Source organism: Mugil cephalus, chromosome 16, assembly GCF_022458985.1.
Source record: "Mugil cephalus isolate CIBA_MC_2020 chromosome 16, CIBA_Mcephalus_1.1, whole genome shotgun sequence".
In the NCBI taxonomy this organism is placed as follows: domain Eukaryota; kingdom Metazoa; phylum Chordata; class Actinopteri; order Mugiliformes; family Mugilidae; genus Mugil; species Mugil cephalus.
Genome location: NC_061785.1, coordinates 20063984 through 20081931, shown reverse-complemented (window position 1 = coordinate 20081931; position 17948 = coordinate 20063984). Strand labels below are relative to the sequence as shown.

Below are 17948 nucleotides of genomic sequence, written 5' to 3'. Positions count from 1 at the left end.
ACTTAGAACCCCCATGAAGTAGCCCGGTTGGAAACAGTCGCCGGAACCGTACAGATCGTTGCAGCGGAACCTCTTGAATGCCTGGCCCCTAGGCTCTGGGTTGCTTTGAGAACTCAATACCCAGTGAAAACTGACTCTAATCAAATGAATGATACCTACAAAAAGCCCAGGGAAGCAATGAACTATGGGAGGGTCACACGGGGTCTAGCCCATTAACTGACTCGCTACAGAGACTGTTTAAGCAAGCCGATAAAAGGACAAACAGGTGCGGTTAGAGAAGAAATGGAGAAATTGTTAGCCGGAAACAGCATGCCCCTGGAAATGTGGATTGCTACTTTGGTTCACCACTTAGATCGGAAGATGAGAGTAAAAAGAGACATGACAGGGAGTTTGAAAAACTTAATATGTAGCTGCTGCAAGAACAGTTGAAGGAGCTGAAAGACAAGGTCACTGATAAAATTAAAGAAACCAAAAAGATTAAAGCCCAAATACCTGTTGTATCTACAGCTCCGCTTAGTGGCCAAATTCAAATACCCCTGCCAGCAGATGAAGGGCCGGTACCCATATATCAAAAGTATCAACAATATCCCCCAGGTGGCCAATACAGGGGGAGCTAAGAACTTAGGACCTATGATAACACAAGCTATTGATGCAAATGATTGGCAGGCAGTGACAGGGACCACACTAATGGAATATAGTCCCTCTTGTAAATGCTACAAGCTAAAGTATAATGGAACATTTCAGTGCGAGTTGGAAAAAGTTGGGGGAAAAAAAGCAGAACACATGGCAGAGAAAACACCGACTCTGAATTGGCTATGCAACTCTTGAAACAAATACCAGACGAAGTGTGGGCTACTGGACCTTTTGATGTAGGACATTGCAGAGAAATACCTCCTATCATACTACAAATGAAAACACCAGAGATCATAAACCAACCTCAATATCCCCTATCGAGTGAGAAGGCAAATGGAATCAGGGGAACGATTGAAGGCCTGCTTAAATCTGGAGTATTGATACCATGCAAGTCTGATAACAACACACCTATCACTCCCGTGGCTGAACCAGAGAGGGTGGATCATAGGTTGGTGCACGATCTCAGAAAAATAAATGCCAGAGTGTAGACACCTGTTTGCGTTCAATTTTGAAGGGAAGCAATATACCTATACTAGATTACCACAAGGCCTCACGGATAGTCCTTCCCTGTTTAACCACTCACTACAGGTTCTAATGTCCAAATTCCAAAATCCGTTGTTGCAATCATGTTGTATATTGCAATATGGTGATGACATTTCGATCGCAGGTGAGACTGAGGAAAACGTAGCACAACTGACAGCCGCTTTGCTCACATGGTTAGGGGAGAAAGGGTTTAAAGTATCCAAATCTAAATTACAGAACATGCAGAGCTCGAGTGATGTTACTTGGAAGAATCATTTCGGGCCATGGTGTAGGTATGACAGCAAACCACAAAAACATCATAATTTCATATGAAAAACCTGTTACTGTGCAACAAATGATGGCATTTCTAAGGATGGCTAACTACAGTGAAAATTTCATACCCGAGTATGCTGAGATTATAACCCCTTTACGAAGGCTTATTAAACGTGTGTACATCAGTCCCATACAATCATATTGTGCTGGACTAGCATAATTTTCTCTTTTCTTCCTCACTCAAGTACTACTTGTCAAACCAAAATATTTCAATTACGTTAAGACTGTTTAAAAGAATCCTGTTGATTCATTGTTACTGTAATACTAATTTATTGTGTAAGGTAAAGTGATTTCATGACTTCCAGGGTACCTGATTTTCACCTGTTACTCCAAAATGATTTCTTTATATTATTCAATGGTGTTATGTAACTTTAACAAATACTTTAAAATGATTTGCATGAACAAAAAAGACAAAGAGTCAGAGTTCAGCCCCACCTTGTTCTTATGAAACTTAATAAAACACACATTTGACAAAATGGACTTGATTGTTTAGCATGAAAATAAAATAAATAAAAATGGCATTGACTGGACATTGCAAACAACAGGATTCAACCACAAATGAGCAACCATGTAAAAAACTGTTTCACAATGGGATTTAAAACAAAATCATTTTGTCGATCATGTTTATGGCGGCTTCATCAATGAAACACAGATAGGTAAATGAAAGAAGATAAAGACTTATTAACTAAGCCATATCGAGAAAAGAATAAATCAATATCAAATTATATTGTTGTTTTAGTAGATGATACTAAGAGAAAATATTGATTAAGTAAACATCATGCATGCAACAGGGGATTTCCTTGATCTTTAAATATAATTTAACGGAAAAATTAATTCAAAACAAACAAATTACCAGTAAATAATACCACGTTACATTTAATCAAATGACAAACAAACAAGTGATTGATTGTTTATTCTGTGCAAATAGACCTATGAAAGAAAGGGTGAACTCAGTGGATAGTTTAAATGATTAAGACCACAAAGGCACAAAACCAAAAGCAGGTTAAATGAAGAGTTTTTATTGGATATGCTACATCTTTATGCAGAAGAACTTCACCTGCCTCCATGAGCAGCACAACGAATAGGATTAGGTTAAGTGCAATAGTGGCCATAGTGGCTAGAGTTACTCAACTAACGCTACACTGTAAGAAAAGATACACTATATTCATTCAATTAAACTGAGGCAACTTATTACAAGCAGTATTATTAATTGTATTTCACAATGTTTGATAAAAAGATCACCCCTTGTTGTCACTCTGAATCCACAGACAATGCCAACTCATTTGATGGAACCTAAAGAAAACACAGTTTTAGCTATGAGAAGTGCCTTTCAGCCTCACATTTGAACAGATGAAAACCACGTGAAAGATGAAATTAATTAATTCAAAATATTCACATATTTATAGATCCTGGATCTTTAATGAGAGAAAATGAGAACAAAAGGGGGAGAATAGACAAATTATTATTTTAAGTCAATTAAAAGTTCCCTGCTTACATTAATCTGTATTCACTCAATATTCTCACTATTCAGAATTAAATAAACATAATACTTTTGTTTTATTTAACTACAATGGGTGGGTGTTATTTCAAAATTTGTTATTTGAAATTTAATTAAATATTTGCCACAAAATGACTATATTTTACCAAATACATTAATTCAAATATACACGACCACCGAATCCTTTTTTACAGTGTAATGCCTGAAGTCACCTCCCATACTGCTTCAACACAAAGGACAGGGAAGCGGTGCGATGCTGCCACCAGAGATGGAAAAAATAAATAAAATTAAAACACTTCAGACTTCCATTTGCCAATCCTGAGGAAGCATTCATCACCTTAAAACAACAGCTAGCACACACTAGCGAGCTGGCCGCTCCTGATTTGGGGAAAATGTTTGAACTTGATGTGAAAGAAAAACATGGTTTTGTGAGCTCCGTACTGTGGCAGCCCGGAGCTCAAGGGAGGAGAGTGCTATGCTATTATAGCACTAAATTAGAACCAGTGGAAAAAGGCCATCCTACTTGCACCAGGAACAAGCTACATTTAAAGCCAAAAGGTTCACCTTAAGCCAACAAAGGACCAGTAGAAGGCATTATGTCAGTTCATGAAGGAAGAAATGAATGAGACTATGGAACAGAAAGTCATTAGTGAAGTAAGAGTATGTAAGAGTATGAGTATGCTGAGTATGCAAGCTAAAGCAGCCTCTCATGTGAAACCGGCGTGGGTTGACAAAAGAAAAAAAAAGGTGAAATAACGGGCTTATGGAGGTCAAATGGGAGAATTGTCACCCTCTACCTTGCTGATGATGTTATGTGAAGAGGGACATAAAAGGGGACATCAATCAGGAAGAAGGCTTACTGAAATGATAGGACAAAAGTAGTGGCATCCCTATCTATCAGAAGTGTGTAAATATTTTGAAGGTACATGTTCCAGTTGCTCCAAGTTTAACCCACGAGCAACTCTTGAAATGGGGATGGGAGTGTTTCCCGTTCCAAACATGACCATTGGCGCAAAACACACTGTAGAAAAGGACAGCCGTCCACAGAGAGAAACCTTAGAGAAATCAGGAAGCACCTAAGGGACATAAGTGAAGAAACAGAGGGAAAATAAAATGTTGACCTACAGGTCATGGCTTACACTGACCTGTTTGGCAGTGGCAAGCCTGGTAGTGATCACACCGTTATCATAGCTAAATGTAGAGGAGAGATCACAGATTAAGGAAAAGGATGCTGTAAGTATCCCCCACAAAATAATTATTCCAACAGGGGACCCAAAATTTGAACACGACGAGAAACTCACCAAGATCGATGTATACAGAAGGTGAGGGGTTGAGCTTTATCATGAACGGGGTACCAGATAAGTATAAATTAGCTGATCCATATTCCTCTGGATTACCCCTAACAAAAATGTGGATGAATAAATTATTTACATTATAATATCTAGAGATTGGCAAACTATACAAGAGATGGGTCTCTTACTGCACACCAGAATAGACTTGCTATTTCTCTGATCCTCACTGAAAAGGGAGGTGTTCGTAGCATGTTTGGAGAAGTGTGCTGTACATTCATCCCCAATAATACTGCCCCTGATGGATCCCTGACCAAAACCTGGAGAGGCCTTAGAGCCCTCTCGAATGAATTAAAAGAACATTCCGGGGCCACTGGCCCTTATCTGGCCTGTTTGATAAATCTTTGGTAAAAGGGGAAAATTAGTAGCTAGCGTAGCTAGCACGCTGGCTATTGAATTTGTGGTGTTTGCTCTGTGTGGCTGTTGTTGCATCCCATGTATTAGGGCTCTCATCGTGCGGTGTATCAACAAGGCACTAGGGAATGTGGAATCCAAGGAGGCGTCCCCAGAGTATCAGATGAATCTCAAGGAGAGGCCATTCCAATATTCAGATGGGGACTCTGACAACGAGCCTGACCTGGATGATGTAGTGTGAGCTCAGGGTCTACAATAACTACGGTGGCTGGTAAGTGCAAAACAAAATTACAAATCCGAAACACTTTTACAAACTCTGAAACAAATTTACAAACCCTGAAACATTTTTACGAACTCTGAAACAAATTTACAAACTCTGAAACAAATTTACAAACCCTGAAACAAATTTACAAACCCTGAAACAAATTTACAAACTCTGAAACAAATTTACAAACCCTGAAACACTTTTACAAACTCTGAAACAAATTTACAAAGACAAAATCCTAACGGAAAGGGAATGTACCAAAAGCCGGATCTGACCGGAAGTGATTGAGTGAGCGGTTTGTTTGGAAAATCCTGAACGGAGCGAGTAGTGTTGTGAAGTTTATATGGAGTTGTATGATGTTTTGCCCGTTTTGTGGAAACCATTTCAGCCTGTTACCGCGGTTTTGCATTTCGTGTGGACGGTCTCTGGAGTTTTTAAAAGACACGGACCAGACGGAAGGACCAAGCGCACAGGGAACAGCTAAACAGCCGGAAAATGCTAAACAAAGTAAGTGCAGCATAGCGCAAGCTATCCGAAGCCACTGTTAGACATGCAGTGAATAAAAGTGCAGTTACCGTTTCAGTTTATTTCGCTACACAGTCAATGTTATTCCAGCCATAACAGAATACCGACGTCTTACTGACAGTAGTTGACGATTGTTTGAGCTGCTGCTAACTTTCTACTTGAACTCTGTTCATTCCAGCAGAACAACCATGCCCATCATATAAACAGTTCATGGAGTACAGAAGCACCAAGTCCAAAGAACGGCAGTCTTTTAACTGTGGGCCGAAAGAAAAACATAAACAAGAAAAGAAAAACGTCCAGGTAAGTTGCCTTGGCTGTTTTATACAATTTTGCTTTACATATATATATATACAGTGGGGGAAATAAGTATTTGATCCCCTGCTGAATTTGTAAGTTTGCCCACTTCCATAGAAATGATCAGACTCTGGTTTTTATGGTTGTTTACTGGTTATGGGTATAGACAGAATATCAATCGAAAATGCATAAAAAACACACAATCTAAAAGTTATAAATTGTTATGTATTTTATTAAGGGAAATAAGTATTTGATCCCCAACAATTCACTTAGAATTCAGGCTCCTACAGATTGGCTGGTGCGCATGTGGCACACAGCTATGCTCAGTCAACTAATTACCAATACTCCTGATCTTAACTCGTCATGTATATAAAGCACACCTGCTCTAAGAATCAGTTTCTTACATTCCAACTTCTACAGACCCATGGGCAAGACCAAAGAGCTGTCAAAAGATGTCAGGGACAAGATTGTAGACCTGCACAAGGCTGGTATAGGTTACAAAACCATCAGCAAAAGGCTTGGTGAGAAGGTGACAACTATTGGTGCCATTATTCGCAAGTGGAAGACCCATAAAAGGACCATCAACTGTCCTCGGTCTGGAGCTCCCCGCAAAATCTCACCTCATGGAGTGAGGATGATGATGAGAAAGGTGAGGGAGCAGCCTAAAACAACACGGCAGGAGCTTGTTAATGATCTGGAAGCAGTTGGGACCTCCGTCACCAAGAAAACAGTTGGCAACACACTGCGCCGTTATGGATTGAACTCTTGCAGTGCCCGCAAGGTCCCCCTGCTCAAGAAGGCACATGTACAGGCCCGCCTTAAGTTTGCCAGTGAACATCTAAATGACTCAGAGAAGGCTTGGGAGAAAGTGCTGTGGTCTGACGAAACCAAAGTTGAGCTATTTATGCATTACTCGACCCGCCGTGTTTGGAGGATGAAAAAACGTGAGTATGACCCAAAGAACACCATACCACGGTTAAGCATGGAGGTGGAAACATCATGTTTTGGGGCTGTTTTTCAGCAAAGGGTACAGGGCAACTTCACCGCATTATGGGCCAATGAATGCAGCCATGTACTGTAACATCTTGGACAAAAACCTTCTTTCCTCAGCAAGGTTGGGTGGGTTTTCTAACATGAAAATGACCCAAAACATACTGCCAGGACAACAAAGGAGTGGCTCAAGAAGAAGCATATTAAGGTCATGGAGTGGCCTAGTCAGTCTCCAGACCTTAACCCGATCGAAAACCTGTGGAGGGAGCTGAAGCTCCGAGTTTCCAAGAGGCAGCCAAGAAACTTGAAGGATTAGAGACTGTCTGTAAAGATGAATGGGCCAAAATCCCTCCTGCGCTGTGTGCAAACCTGGTGACCAACTACAAGAAACGTCTCATCGCTGTGCTTGCCAACAAAGGTTTCTCTACAAAGTACTGACTTGTGTTGTGCTTGGGGATCAAATACTTATTTCCCTTAATAAAATACATAACAATTTATAACTTTTAGATTGTGTGTTTTTTTTATGCATTTTCGACTGATATTCTGTCTATACCCATAACCAGTAAACAACCATAAAAAACCAGAGTCTGATCATTTCTATGGAAGTGGGCAAACTTACAAATTCAGCAGGGGATCAAATACTTATTTCCCCCACTGTATATACAGTATATCATAAAACTCCATATAAACTGCACAACGCTACTCTATGTATATGTGAGATTAATTGCATCTTTCTGTTGTCTTACTAGATAAACATAGGATTGATGGTGCCACATGGAACTTAACTTAATGATTTAAAACCTTTAAGAGGGAAAACACTCCCATTATATACAGACCCAAAAGTAGCAGCACCTGATCTGCTGAAACAAGCCGTGCAGAAATCATTTAATAAGGACATGAATGAAGGACCATACGTCCTTTTGTATCCTGACTGCTCAGAGGTGGTCCATGTGCGTGGACAGAAAGGCCATTCAAATTGACTGAATATAAAAAGGAAATTGGGAAGGCATATTCCAGGATCACTTTTTTCCTTTGCCTAGAAACACACTTTAAAGGAGCTTTGTGGATCTCATAATTCAAATTTTTTTACATATTTACATACTCTAGCATACATAATATTAATAATGTGTTGGATTTTTTGTTTTTACCATAGTGGATGATACCCCAGACTCTGATTCCTCAAATTCTGAAATTGTGATCACATCCAGGAGCATAGCTCAATTCAATCGGGCTGACACTGTGGTACGTTCATTTTTTAACTCTTTTTGTTTGTTTGTTTAAATTACTTTTAACAAACAATCTTTCACCATTGATATATACTGTATGTGGTAAGGAAATGATAGTGGAAGCTGTTTAAAATTGTAGATAATTGTATGCTTTCCCTCTCAGGTGTTTGAACCACAAAACCAAAGTACACCCAAATGCAAACCTGAAGATGAAGGGTGAGTACTGATTTTTACAATTATTAATAATAATTTACATTTATCTTTATGTTGAGTGTGTGTGATGTGATTAGCTGAGAGTATTTGCTCTGGTGAACATGAAGTACAAAATATCATACATGTAATGTGATTTCTAACAAAATAATCTCTTATTTATAAATCTTTCCCGTACCTCTAAATGTTTCTCAAAACTCCATATATACATAAAGGTAATAATTTTATCAATTATATTGTGTTTCAGAGATGCTCCTGGGAATTCAAGCACAGTTCAACCTGGACAGGTATTAAGTCAGACTGTGCCAGCCTGTTTCCAGTCATGTTTGTTGCTCTCAGTGTTATTTTAGACCTTTTAATTTGTTTTTCAGATAGTAATATTCTGATCATGAGGATCTGGAGCCACATGAAACAAATGCACTCAGGACTACTTGCTACAGGTAAATAAAAATGATGGTGACTCAGTTAATTTTCATTAGTTGATTACGTCTTGTTATGTTATGTTTTAACATGCAAATGTTAATTTTCCAACAGTAAATACACAGACCTGTATGCACCATGTGTTGACGAAGAGGATGAGGAGTTGGCTGCAGAAAATATGAAGAGTTTACAACACACACCAATGTAAACTGAGCCATTGGTACTCTGTACAATATTTCTGGTCTTTAAATATTTTTGGAAAAGTAGAAAATACACTAATTATGTCACTTTTTTGTCATTACAGCGAGGAGATGAACATTACACTACCTGACATTATTGCCAACCTATCACATCCCATTGATAATGACTAGTCAGCAGGTTCAACATCTCAAGGGCTAATGTTTGGGATGGAGCAGTCAGAGTTTCAAGCGCACAACATACTCTGAAACCTGTGACATGCTGGTCAAATTTACTGATGATGCTGGTGTATTAGAAGAAGGAATTGACAGAGGTGGTCCAAGGCGAGAGTTTTTAACTCTGCTAATGAAACATCTGAAAGACCGGCCCATTTTTGATGGACCAGAAGGACATCGGTTCTTGGTCTACAATTGCAAATGGTATGCATAGGGTTAGATGTGTACTATACTAATGGTTAATGATCAATAGCCATATATATCACGTGACATATAGTTTGTTGCTTGAGTTTCATCTTAATACATATAGTGTACATAATACATTACATGTTTTGAATTTGCTATATGACTTCATTCACAGCTGTTAGGGAGGATGAGTATTACCTGGCAGGAAAGATGATTGCGGTGTCAATTGTGCATGGAGGTCCAGGAAACCCCATTTCCTGTCAGAAGATCTTGTACATTATCTTGATGGCCAGCCTTCATTTAAAGCAACAGTTAATTCAATAATTGATGAAGAAATAGGGAAAGCTTTGCAAGGGGTGAGAATAGCATAAGGCTGCAGTGTGGCATAGCAGAGTATTACATAGTCTCTGCAGTGTTTTGAAAAGATTTTTCCTTCCTCAATCAAATACACAGAATTATCTTCATTTATCATTTTGTGATTGACTTGAGCGTTTATATTTCTTTTTATGCTATTCAGATTGAGAATGCTGCTTCAGTTGATGTTCTGCGAGAATGTACCATGAGACACAGCACAATGTTACAGACAGCAGGTTGTCTGAGACATGTGGCTACTGTTGAAGCAAAGAAAGAAATTGTGTCTGACTACCTCCACTAGTATATTATTGACCGCAACTCATCTGTAATTGATAGGTAAGATCACATTTGTAATGATGGGATTTTTGTGGGGGGCTATGTGAGAATACATCATGGTCTCCCTCTTTGGTTTATACTAGCATGCATATCTGTAGTATACCTGATATTCGATGTCTGTCTCTCCTTTCCCTGTCTTGTGCCAGTGTAAAAGTGCTCAAGCCACCCTGCTCTCTGTGCCATTCCAGTCTTGCCATGTGCAAAGCAAGATATGGGATTCTTCAGATTAGTTATGATCAACACACAATTAATTTATATAAAATCAATAGTTTTCTTTGGGTAATTTAAATGTGATTATCACTACACAAAAATGAAACGTTTATGTTCACTCTTTAGATTCAAAGATGGTCTTTCAGCCCTTCAGTTTCTCACTGCACTACAGCAACACCCTGCTTTGCTGTCCCCTGTCCTGACCCACTCAGAAAAGGGGCTAACTGCTCTTGAACTTGAGAGACTCTTCAAACCTGACCTCAGTCCACCAGGGAGTAACAGTAGACTTAAAGAAAGTGAAACTTTGGGCTACTGGGCAGACTATCTCCTTGACTGTGAAGGTTTGTAAATCACTCATATTTTTCATAACTAGTTGAGAAGGCACATTGCCAAGATGCTGAACATTTTTTTCTTTGCAGAAGGTCAGGCTGCTGTATCTGTGGAAGACGTTTTCATGTTTGCAACTGGACTGACTTCACTTCCCCCATCTGGAAATTGGAACCATCACCAAGAGTTCCTGGATGACTCTCCATTCCCAATGGCAAAAACATGTTCAAACACATTGAAATTAGACACTTACACTGTGTTTAAGACACAAATGGACTTTGGACTTCAAAATTCCCCAGGATTTGGATGTTTTTAAGCCACGAGATGACCCCTAGGGACTCTGAAAAGGTTGTTATTAAAGGTTAAGAATCTTTAAAATGTAAAGATATGTGAGTATGTTTTTTCTCACAGTTAACATTTTGGCCATTCTATTTTAGACAAAAAAAAAGGGAGTTAAAGGAAGAAGGCCAAGAAGTTTTGTTTTCTGTTCTTACAAAAATGCAATAAATATGCATTACTTTACTAGTACTGATTCATTCATTTCACCAAAAAACTGGGTGACATTCAGTGTTCCACCACTACAAATCAGATTTCAGGGCATAGAAAAAAACATCTTAATCACTCTGAAAAAAATAGCAGGAAGAAAAGAAAAGCCTCAATGAGCAAGCACTTGGCTACTAACTTTGTGATTATTTTATAGCTGAGCAATTTCTTTAAGCTTCATCTACAGTCCTGTTGCAGACTCCCAGTTTTCTGGCTTCTGTAGTTGATGGTGCTCCGTAGCAAAGTCCAAGTACTCCTGCATGTTTGGGTCCCCACATGTAGCTATTGATAGGCTTGCTTCAGGAAAGCCATCCAATTCAGAGTGTTCAATTTCAAATCCACAGTTTCTGGAGCCAAATCTATAGAAGACATTTACTTACATTTAAGTTAAAAAAAATAAATAAATAATAAGACAGTAACAAGGAAGTCTCAATCTATCATCAAAGTTTTACCTGTGTGGTAAGTAGTATATTTCATTGGGCACTCCTCCTGGACATGACGCTGTCTCGAAGTGCGAATCCTGTGACTGTTCCACAGTCTCACACACTCATCCAAATCCTTCTGAAGAACATCACCATAGCAAAATCTCAATAGGCACTGATGCTCATGACTCCCATTGAAGTATCCTGCATCTCGGAGGTCTGCAAATAACTCCATCTAGAACGGAGATCTAGAGACATGGATATATGATATAATGATATATCTGTGTGTGTACATACAACATTTTTTTTTTTTTAAATATAAAATTACATTATGAGGCCACTTACCTTCCCTTTCTGAATATGGACCACCAGGACTCAATGCGCTGGATATTAGTGGATGAGCCATACATGTGGCTGGACGCTCCCGAGTAGTAGTCATGGTGATGGTGACGTAGGGTACACTGAATCGCAGCCATAATGCCGTTCTCCGTGCCGCAATCAGTTCTCAGTCTCATGGGGATGACACCAAGGTTTCGCACACATGACAGGAAATTGTGAGCGATCACCCTTGGGTTATTATTTGTTGGTCCACATTTAAGCCACAGTACTTTACGTGAAAATCCATCTATGCATCCAGAAAGGGCCAGGCCGAATGGTAGAAGTTTATCATAGCCATCAGCATGCCACATATAGTTCGGTCCCATTGAATGGTAGGTTCTTATGAACCTTCTGCGAGCTCTCCTCTCGCACCCTCGAGGGTTAAGCTCCCGAAGCAAATTCATCACATCATCTCTCCTCACTCGAAGGCTGTACTTTTGTGTGAGTACCTGCCATCATTGTTCGGTAGCCAAACAGTTGTCCAGGTCCACGAAGTTCCAACCTGATGGCATTAATTATGGCACTTGGAGAGGAATAATCCTTTCTGCGGTACAACCCTGCTTGACCGAGTATACTTTTTAAGGTTCGCAAGCTGATGTTTATACCATGTAAACTTGACATCATGTCCACGATTACATCGTACGAGTGTCCCTCATTGAAATATTGAGTGCAATAATGCAGCATTTCTGGTCCTTCCGTCTGGTCCGTGTCTTTTAAAAACTCCAGAGACCGTCCACACGAAATGCAAAACCGCGGTAACAGGCTGAAATGGTTTCCACAAAACGGGCAAAACATCATACAACTCCATATAAACTTCACAACACTACTCGCTCCGTTCAGGATTTTCAAAACAAACCACTCACTCAATCACTTCCGGTCAGATCCGGCTTTTGGTACATTCCCTTTCCGTTAGGATTTTGTCTTTGTAAATTTGTTTCAGAGTTTGTAAATTTGTTTCAGAGTTTGTAAAAGTGTTTCAGAGTTTGTAAATTTGTTTCAGAGTTTGTAAAAGTGTTTCAGGGTTTGTAAATTTGTTTCAGAGTTTGTAAATTTGTTTCAGAGTTCGTAAAAATGTTTTAGAGTTTGTAAATTTGTTTCAGGGTTTGTAAATTTGTTTCAGAGTTTGTAAATTAGTTTCAGAGTTCGTAAAAATGTTTCAGAGTTTGTAAAAGTGTTTCGGATTTGTAATTTTGTTTTGCACTTACCAGCCACCGTAAATAACTGATCTTACGATGTCAGAATAGCATTTTGCTTTGTGGCTTGCTTTTAGACTTGGCTTTTGATACATACGTATAGATCCATTTTATATACATATAGTGAATGTTAGTTAATTTTCCAAAGAAGTTGCACACACAACCTGAGCCTACCCGGAGAGATGGCTTTTTATGGGAACACATTCACGTGACTGCTGGAAGGAGACCCAGGTTACAAATATATGTTTAGATTGCGTCCATACACCCATTTCATACAGGTTTTTTACATTACATGATATTTTAGGGTGGCGTGCCCTTAACGCACGCCAACAGGGGGATTTGTTGGGTTTAAAGGGGTTAATAAGGCCTCCAGCCTGTGAATAGCCTTGGGAAGAATCAGGAAGAGTGTTACTTCTGTTAACTCACCATATAAGGAGTTGTCTTTCACTTTGCTACAGCTTGCTCACAGATTAGGACACATCACACCCTCATATCCCCACATGCTGGAAACCAAATAAAGCTAATTGGCTACACATAGAAACTCACTGACACATGAGAGGCAGTACTCCTCCCCATTGTCTTACGGGCGGGGCCTAGGTAGAATATGGTCACTGCACGAAGTGGGGCTTTTGGTTCTTTTTACCCCAAAGGTGAACTGACCAAAGCCTCAGCGCTGAAATCAATATCTATTCTCTGTGTACCAAATAAATATCCAAAACATGAGAAAGTGTCGCGTGATTTCTGCATAGGTGAACTACCCTTTCAAAACAGTATAAAGATCCTGGGCTGAAGGACAGCAAAATATCCTCCTTCGCCAACAGACACGTGAACAGTGACCTCAACCAAAAGTAATGATCAGCAAACGTCCAGACTCACCTCCCTCCTGGACTGCACCCCAGCCAGTGACCCAGCTATCAGTGCCGTTGTTGAACACACTGCCACTCGCTGCCAGACACACAGGTATGATGTAGTCTGTGAAGCTGACTGGTGAGGAGAGTCTGAGCAGAGCAATGTCGTTGTTGCTGGTGTAGCTGTCGTAGTCTGGATGCAAAATGATGGTGGAAACAGTTCTGGACACTTGGTTTGGGTTGTCACCCTGTAGGCTCTGAAGACCCAGAGAAACGCTCCAACCAGACGTACTTGCACTGGAGGAGAAAAGACAAAATGCCTTGGTTTTACATGACAGGAGTGTCTCTGATTAGAATGAAATTACTGTCAACTACTTGTGTTAAAACACATTTTAGTTGCCCACCTGGAGAAGCAGTGAGCAGCAGACATCACCCACTCTTGGTTGATGAGGGAACCGCCACAAACATGGCCACCAAATCTCTGCAGACTAACTTGCCATGGCCAACTTCCAGCTGGAGCATCTTGACCTCCAACAATCCTGGTGTACAGAAGAGTGGTGCCACACCCTGGAAAATGGTTGCAGGAAAACACACAATTCAGTTCACTGTTACACGTCTGGTCCAGTTACAAATGAGGTGAAATGCATTTTAGTTTAGGATTCTCTCTGGGTCCATTCATAATGCCATCCATCTGAGAAACACTTTCTTTTAAATGAATATGTCTCAAAGGCTTTGGAGGAACTTTTTTTCAGTTTACAACAAATGTCCACTTGGAGATACAGAGGAACTAGTGAGAGTTTGGGCTGAATGGTCGTCGTGACCTTGGAAAATGTGTTTTTGGCTATAACTCAATAATTTATATGTTAGTGAGGACATAGTTTTTCACAAATATATAATTAGATAAAATAATGGAATGAAGATATATCATCATTTTGAAGTTCAAAAACATCTTCACTGGGAAATTCCGGGTTACACCATGTGATACTTAGAAGCAGGCTGTCCGAGCCCAGCACCTTTTCTGTTTAGCTTATTCATAAAATACCTTTCATCATCACATAGTACTTTATCCTGAAACAGTTACTTCGCTTAACAAAACTCCTGAGGCAGAATGAGTAAAGTTGGTAAATTGGGTGGTAAAACTGAAAAGCAGCAGGGGGCTAAAGCCTGTAGCAACATGGCTGAAGATCCTGTGGCACCATTAACGAAGGAGACACTTGTCCTAGAACTTGAAAAGATGAGAAGGAGTATGAACTCACAGCTCTACTAAATAGCTCCCTGGAACCTATCCAGTTGTCGGTCGAATCGTTTCAGCTGAGCTGGCGGCACAAACTTCTACTATCAGAGAGATGGAGACTAGCTTATCCGACCACAGCGACAGGATAACGCAACTAGGACTGGATGAGTGCGGGCTCCAGTCTGACCTGCGATCGGTGGTGAAAGAATACGGAGCTCACGGCGAAAGTGGAGGACCTGGAGTCCCGCTCAACACGCCAAAATGTCCGTGTGCTGGGACTCCCAGAGAACGTGGAGGGAAAAGATAGGCTAGGGTCTTTATGGCCAAGCTGTTTGCTGATCTACTGGGGGACCTGCTCTCTGGACCGCCTGAGCTGGATCGCGCACACCGCAGCCTGCGGCCGAAACCCCGACTGGATGATCACCACGTCCTGTTATTGCCAGGTTTCATCGTTACATGGAGAAAGAGGCTGTTCTGAGGTGGTCAAAGTCACATAAGGACTCTTCTTACAACGGCTACAGAATCAAAATCTATGAGGATGTCAGCGCAGCGGTGGTGAGGAGGCGAGCAGCATTTAACCCGGTCAAGGGGTTTCTCTACCAGCGGGGAGTGAAGTTGGGTGTGCTGTACCCAGTGCGCCTCCGAGTCACCCACAACAACAGGGAGCACATCTTCAACTCTCCCGAGGCCGCGGAGACTTTCTACCAGCAGATCTTTCCAGCCTAGGAGACTATAACGATGGAGTAAAAAATACATTCAGGTGGTGCTATTATGGCTAAGGTACAATATGTTATCAGACTTTTGTTGGCCTGCTGTTAAAGTTACGTTCATTCTTTTCGTTATGACAGTAGCAGTAGTCCTAACCGTTTTTGGCTTTATGTGTAGTGTTGCTGTAGGCTTGGGGCTATGCAATGGCACTTTATAATTTACAGCCTATTTGCAATAAAGCCACAACTGTGCAGGCACCTGTGCATTGTTTTGTTACTGAGTATAGCCTCTTTAAAGTTTGCTGTTGTGATGCATTTCTCAGGCTGCTTTCTCTCTCCCTCTTGGTTGACTGTACAATTCATGGTATAAAAAATACAATGTTAAGAGCAGTTAACACTACATGATTAACCGGCTGTATGTACACTGGCTCTGTCAGCTCGTCGGTTTCATTCGAGCGGGCATCAGACATCTATTACTGTATTTCTCAACAGATGTAAGCTATATGTGGGTAGTGGGGTGGGTGGGGGCTTTGCGTCTTGTCCTGTGTTTGTTTCAATTTTTTTATTTTTCTCTCTCTCTATCTATCAAAAATGGCAAATGCCTCTGTAATGCCAGGGGGAATAGCCAGACGTAAAATTCATATTATTACTTGGAATATGCGGTGTTTGGGGGGGCAGTGTAAGCCTTCCAGAGTCTTTTCACTTTCAAGTATCTCTCCACTGTTGAAGGCAACAGTCAGGTTTCCTGGTTTTCTTTCTTTTTATTAATCAGTAGTCAACAATAACAGCAACAGCAACGGGTGAACACAAACAACGTAATTTACCACAACAACTTTAACTTCCTCATTTATCACGATGATATTGCACATACATATTCACAACACTTTTGCACTGCTTACGGTGACTCTTCCAATAATGTGCACAACTTTGGTGGAGCTTAACTTTTCCTCTCCTTTCGCAGGCGGAGCCGAGTGCGCATTCCTGCACCTGCCTGACAGCAGCCGTGGTGACGAGGTTCCCTAAAAGCTCATAAATATTAATAAATATTAATATATAAAATTAAGTTAAATATCTGTAAAGATGTGCAAATAAGCAATGTGCAAAATGTTTTGTGCAAACCATGGTAAAAAAAATTGCTATCGTGCTATCAAGTGCAATGTGTGATTATTACTATCACTTGTGCAAAGTTGTGCAAATAAATACCATTACCACATGTGCAATATAAACAGGTAACGAAATGTGCTTTGTTACACAATCCAAGCCTTGAACGTTCACAGTCCAGATCAACCACACCAACAGCAATGTCCAAGACTTTATTAACACTTACGGATCGGGTGGGGTGTGTTGACCCTTGGCGTTTCTTTCACCCTAATTACAATGCTGTAATTACGTATCTTCAGACATTGATTTCTTTTTAGAGACCAATAGGTCTGATCACATTTCCCCATCGCTTCTGTGGGAAACACTGAAAGCCTTTTTACGTGGGCGTATATCTCTTTCAGTGCGCATTTGTCCAAAACAGGAAGGATGAGGCAGCAACAACTTATGGACTCTATCTTAGACATTGATAGACAACATGCCTCTTCACCAAATCCTGCTTTGGCAACTAAACGTCTGCAGTTGCAAACCGAATTTGACCTCCTAGTAATAAGTAAAGCAGGACACCTATTACAACAGAAGAGAACAACTTATTATGAGCACGGGGGCGTCAGCATGCCTCTCCCTTTATTTCATAAATGTATGACTCTTCCCAAAACCTGACAACAGATCCAGCAAACATAAATCTTGAGTTCTCTTTGTTTTATTCTAACCTTTACAAATCAGAACCTCCCCCTGATATCTCGGTCATGGAATCATTTCTTAAAAACATAGATATACCAACTATGTAGGAAGTCAGCAGAAAATTTACATAAACAATTAAGTCTACAAGAAATCACTTGCATTTCTCTGATGCAGAATAATAAAAAGCCCGGGCCCAGACGGTTTCTCATTTGAGTTCTTTAAAAAGTTTGCTGTACAGCTTGCCCCTTTATTATTAGATGTTTTCAATAATTCGTTAGAACCGGGTGTTTTGCCACCGACACTGAACGAGGCGCTGACATCTCTTATACTTAAGAAAGATAAAGACACAAATTTATGTAGTAGCTATAGACCAATTGGCTCCGCTATAGAGCCTTG

The 17948-nt window shown here is 40.3% G+C and overlaps 1 protein-coding gene, 3 long non-coding RNA genes and 1 pseudogene across 4 annotated transcripts; 4 read left to right on the top strand and 1 right to left on the bottom strand.

The window, feature by feature from the left end:
* Nucleotides 1-5206: 5206 nt before the first annotated feature.
* Nucleotides 5207-7544, top strand: LOC125022032. The gene is made up of 3 exons (XR_007114404.1): nucleotides 5207-5461; nucleotides 5658-5779; nucleotides 7513-7544. It is a non-coding gene; the product is annotated as an uncharacterized LOC125022032 (long non-coding RNA).
* Nucleotides 7545-7914: 370 nt separating this feature from the next.
* LOC125022034 lies at nucleotides 7915-8530 on the top strand. The gene is made up of 3 exons (XR_007114406.1): nucleotides 7915-8005; nucleotides 8153-8205; nucleotides 8447-8530. It is a non-coding gene; the product is annotated as an uncharacterized LOC125022034 (long non-coding RNA).
* Nucleotides 8531-8587: 57 nt separating this feature from the next.
* LOC125022832 lies at nucleotides 8588-9494 on the top strand (annotated as a pseudogene).
* Nucleotides 9495-9510: 16 nt separating this feature from the next.
* LOC125022031 lies at nucleotides 9511-10975 on the top strand. Its single transcript, XR_007114403.1, has 3 exons — nucleotides 9511-9908; nucleotides 10245-10459; nucleotides 10538-10975. It is a non-coding gene; the product is annotated as an uncharacterized LOC125022031 (long non-coding RNA).
* A 2829-nt stretch (nucleotides 10976-13804) lies between these two features.
* LOC125022025 (chymotrypsin-like elastase family member 2A) lies at nucleotides 13805-14398 on the bottom strand. The gene is made up of 2 exons (XM_047608292.1): nucleotides 14234-14398; nucleotides 13805-14126 (listed from the first exon to the last, which is right to left on the bottom strand). Exons 1-2 carry the CDS (start codon nucleotides 14257-14259, stop codon nucleotides 13820-13822), a joined length of 333 nt encoding a protein of 110 aa, XP_047464248.1. The 5' UTR covers nucleotides 14260-14398; the 3' UTR covers nucleotides 13805-13819.
* Between the last annotated feature and the right edge of the window lie 3550 nt (nucleotides 14399-17948).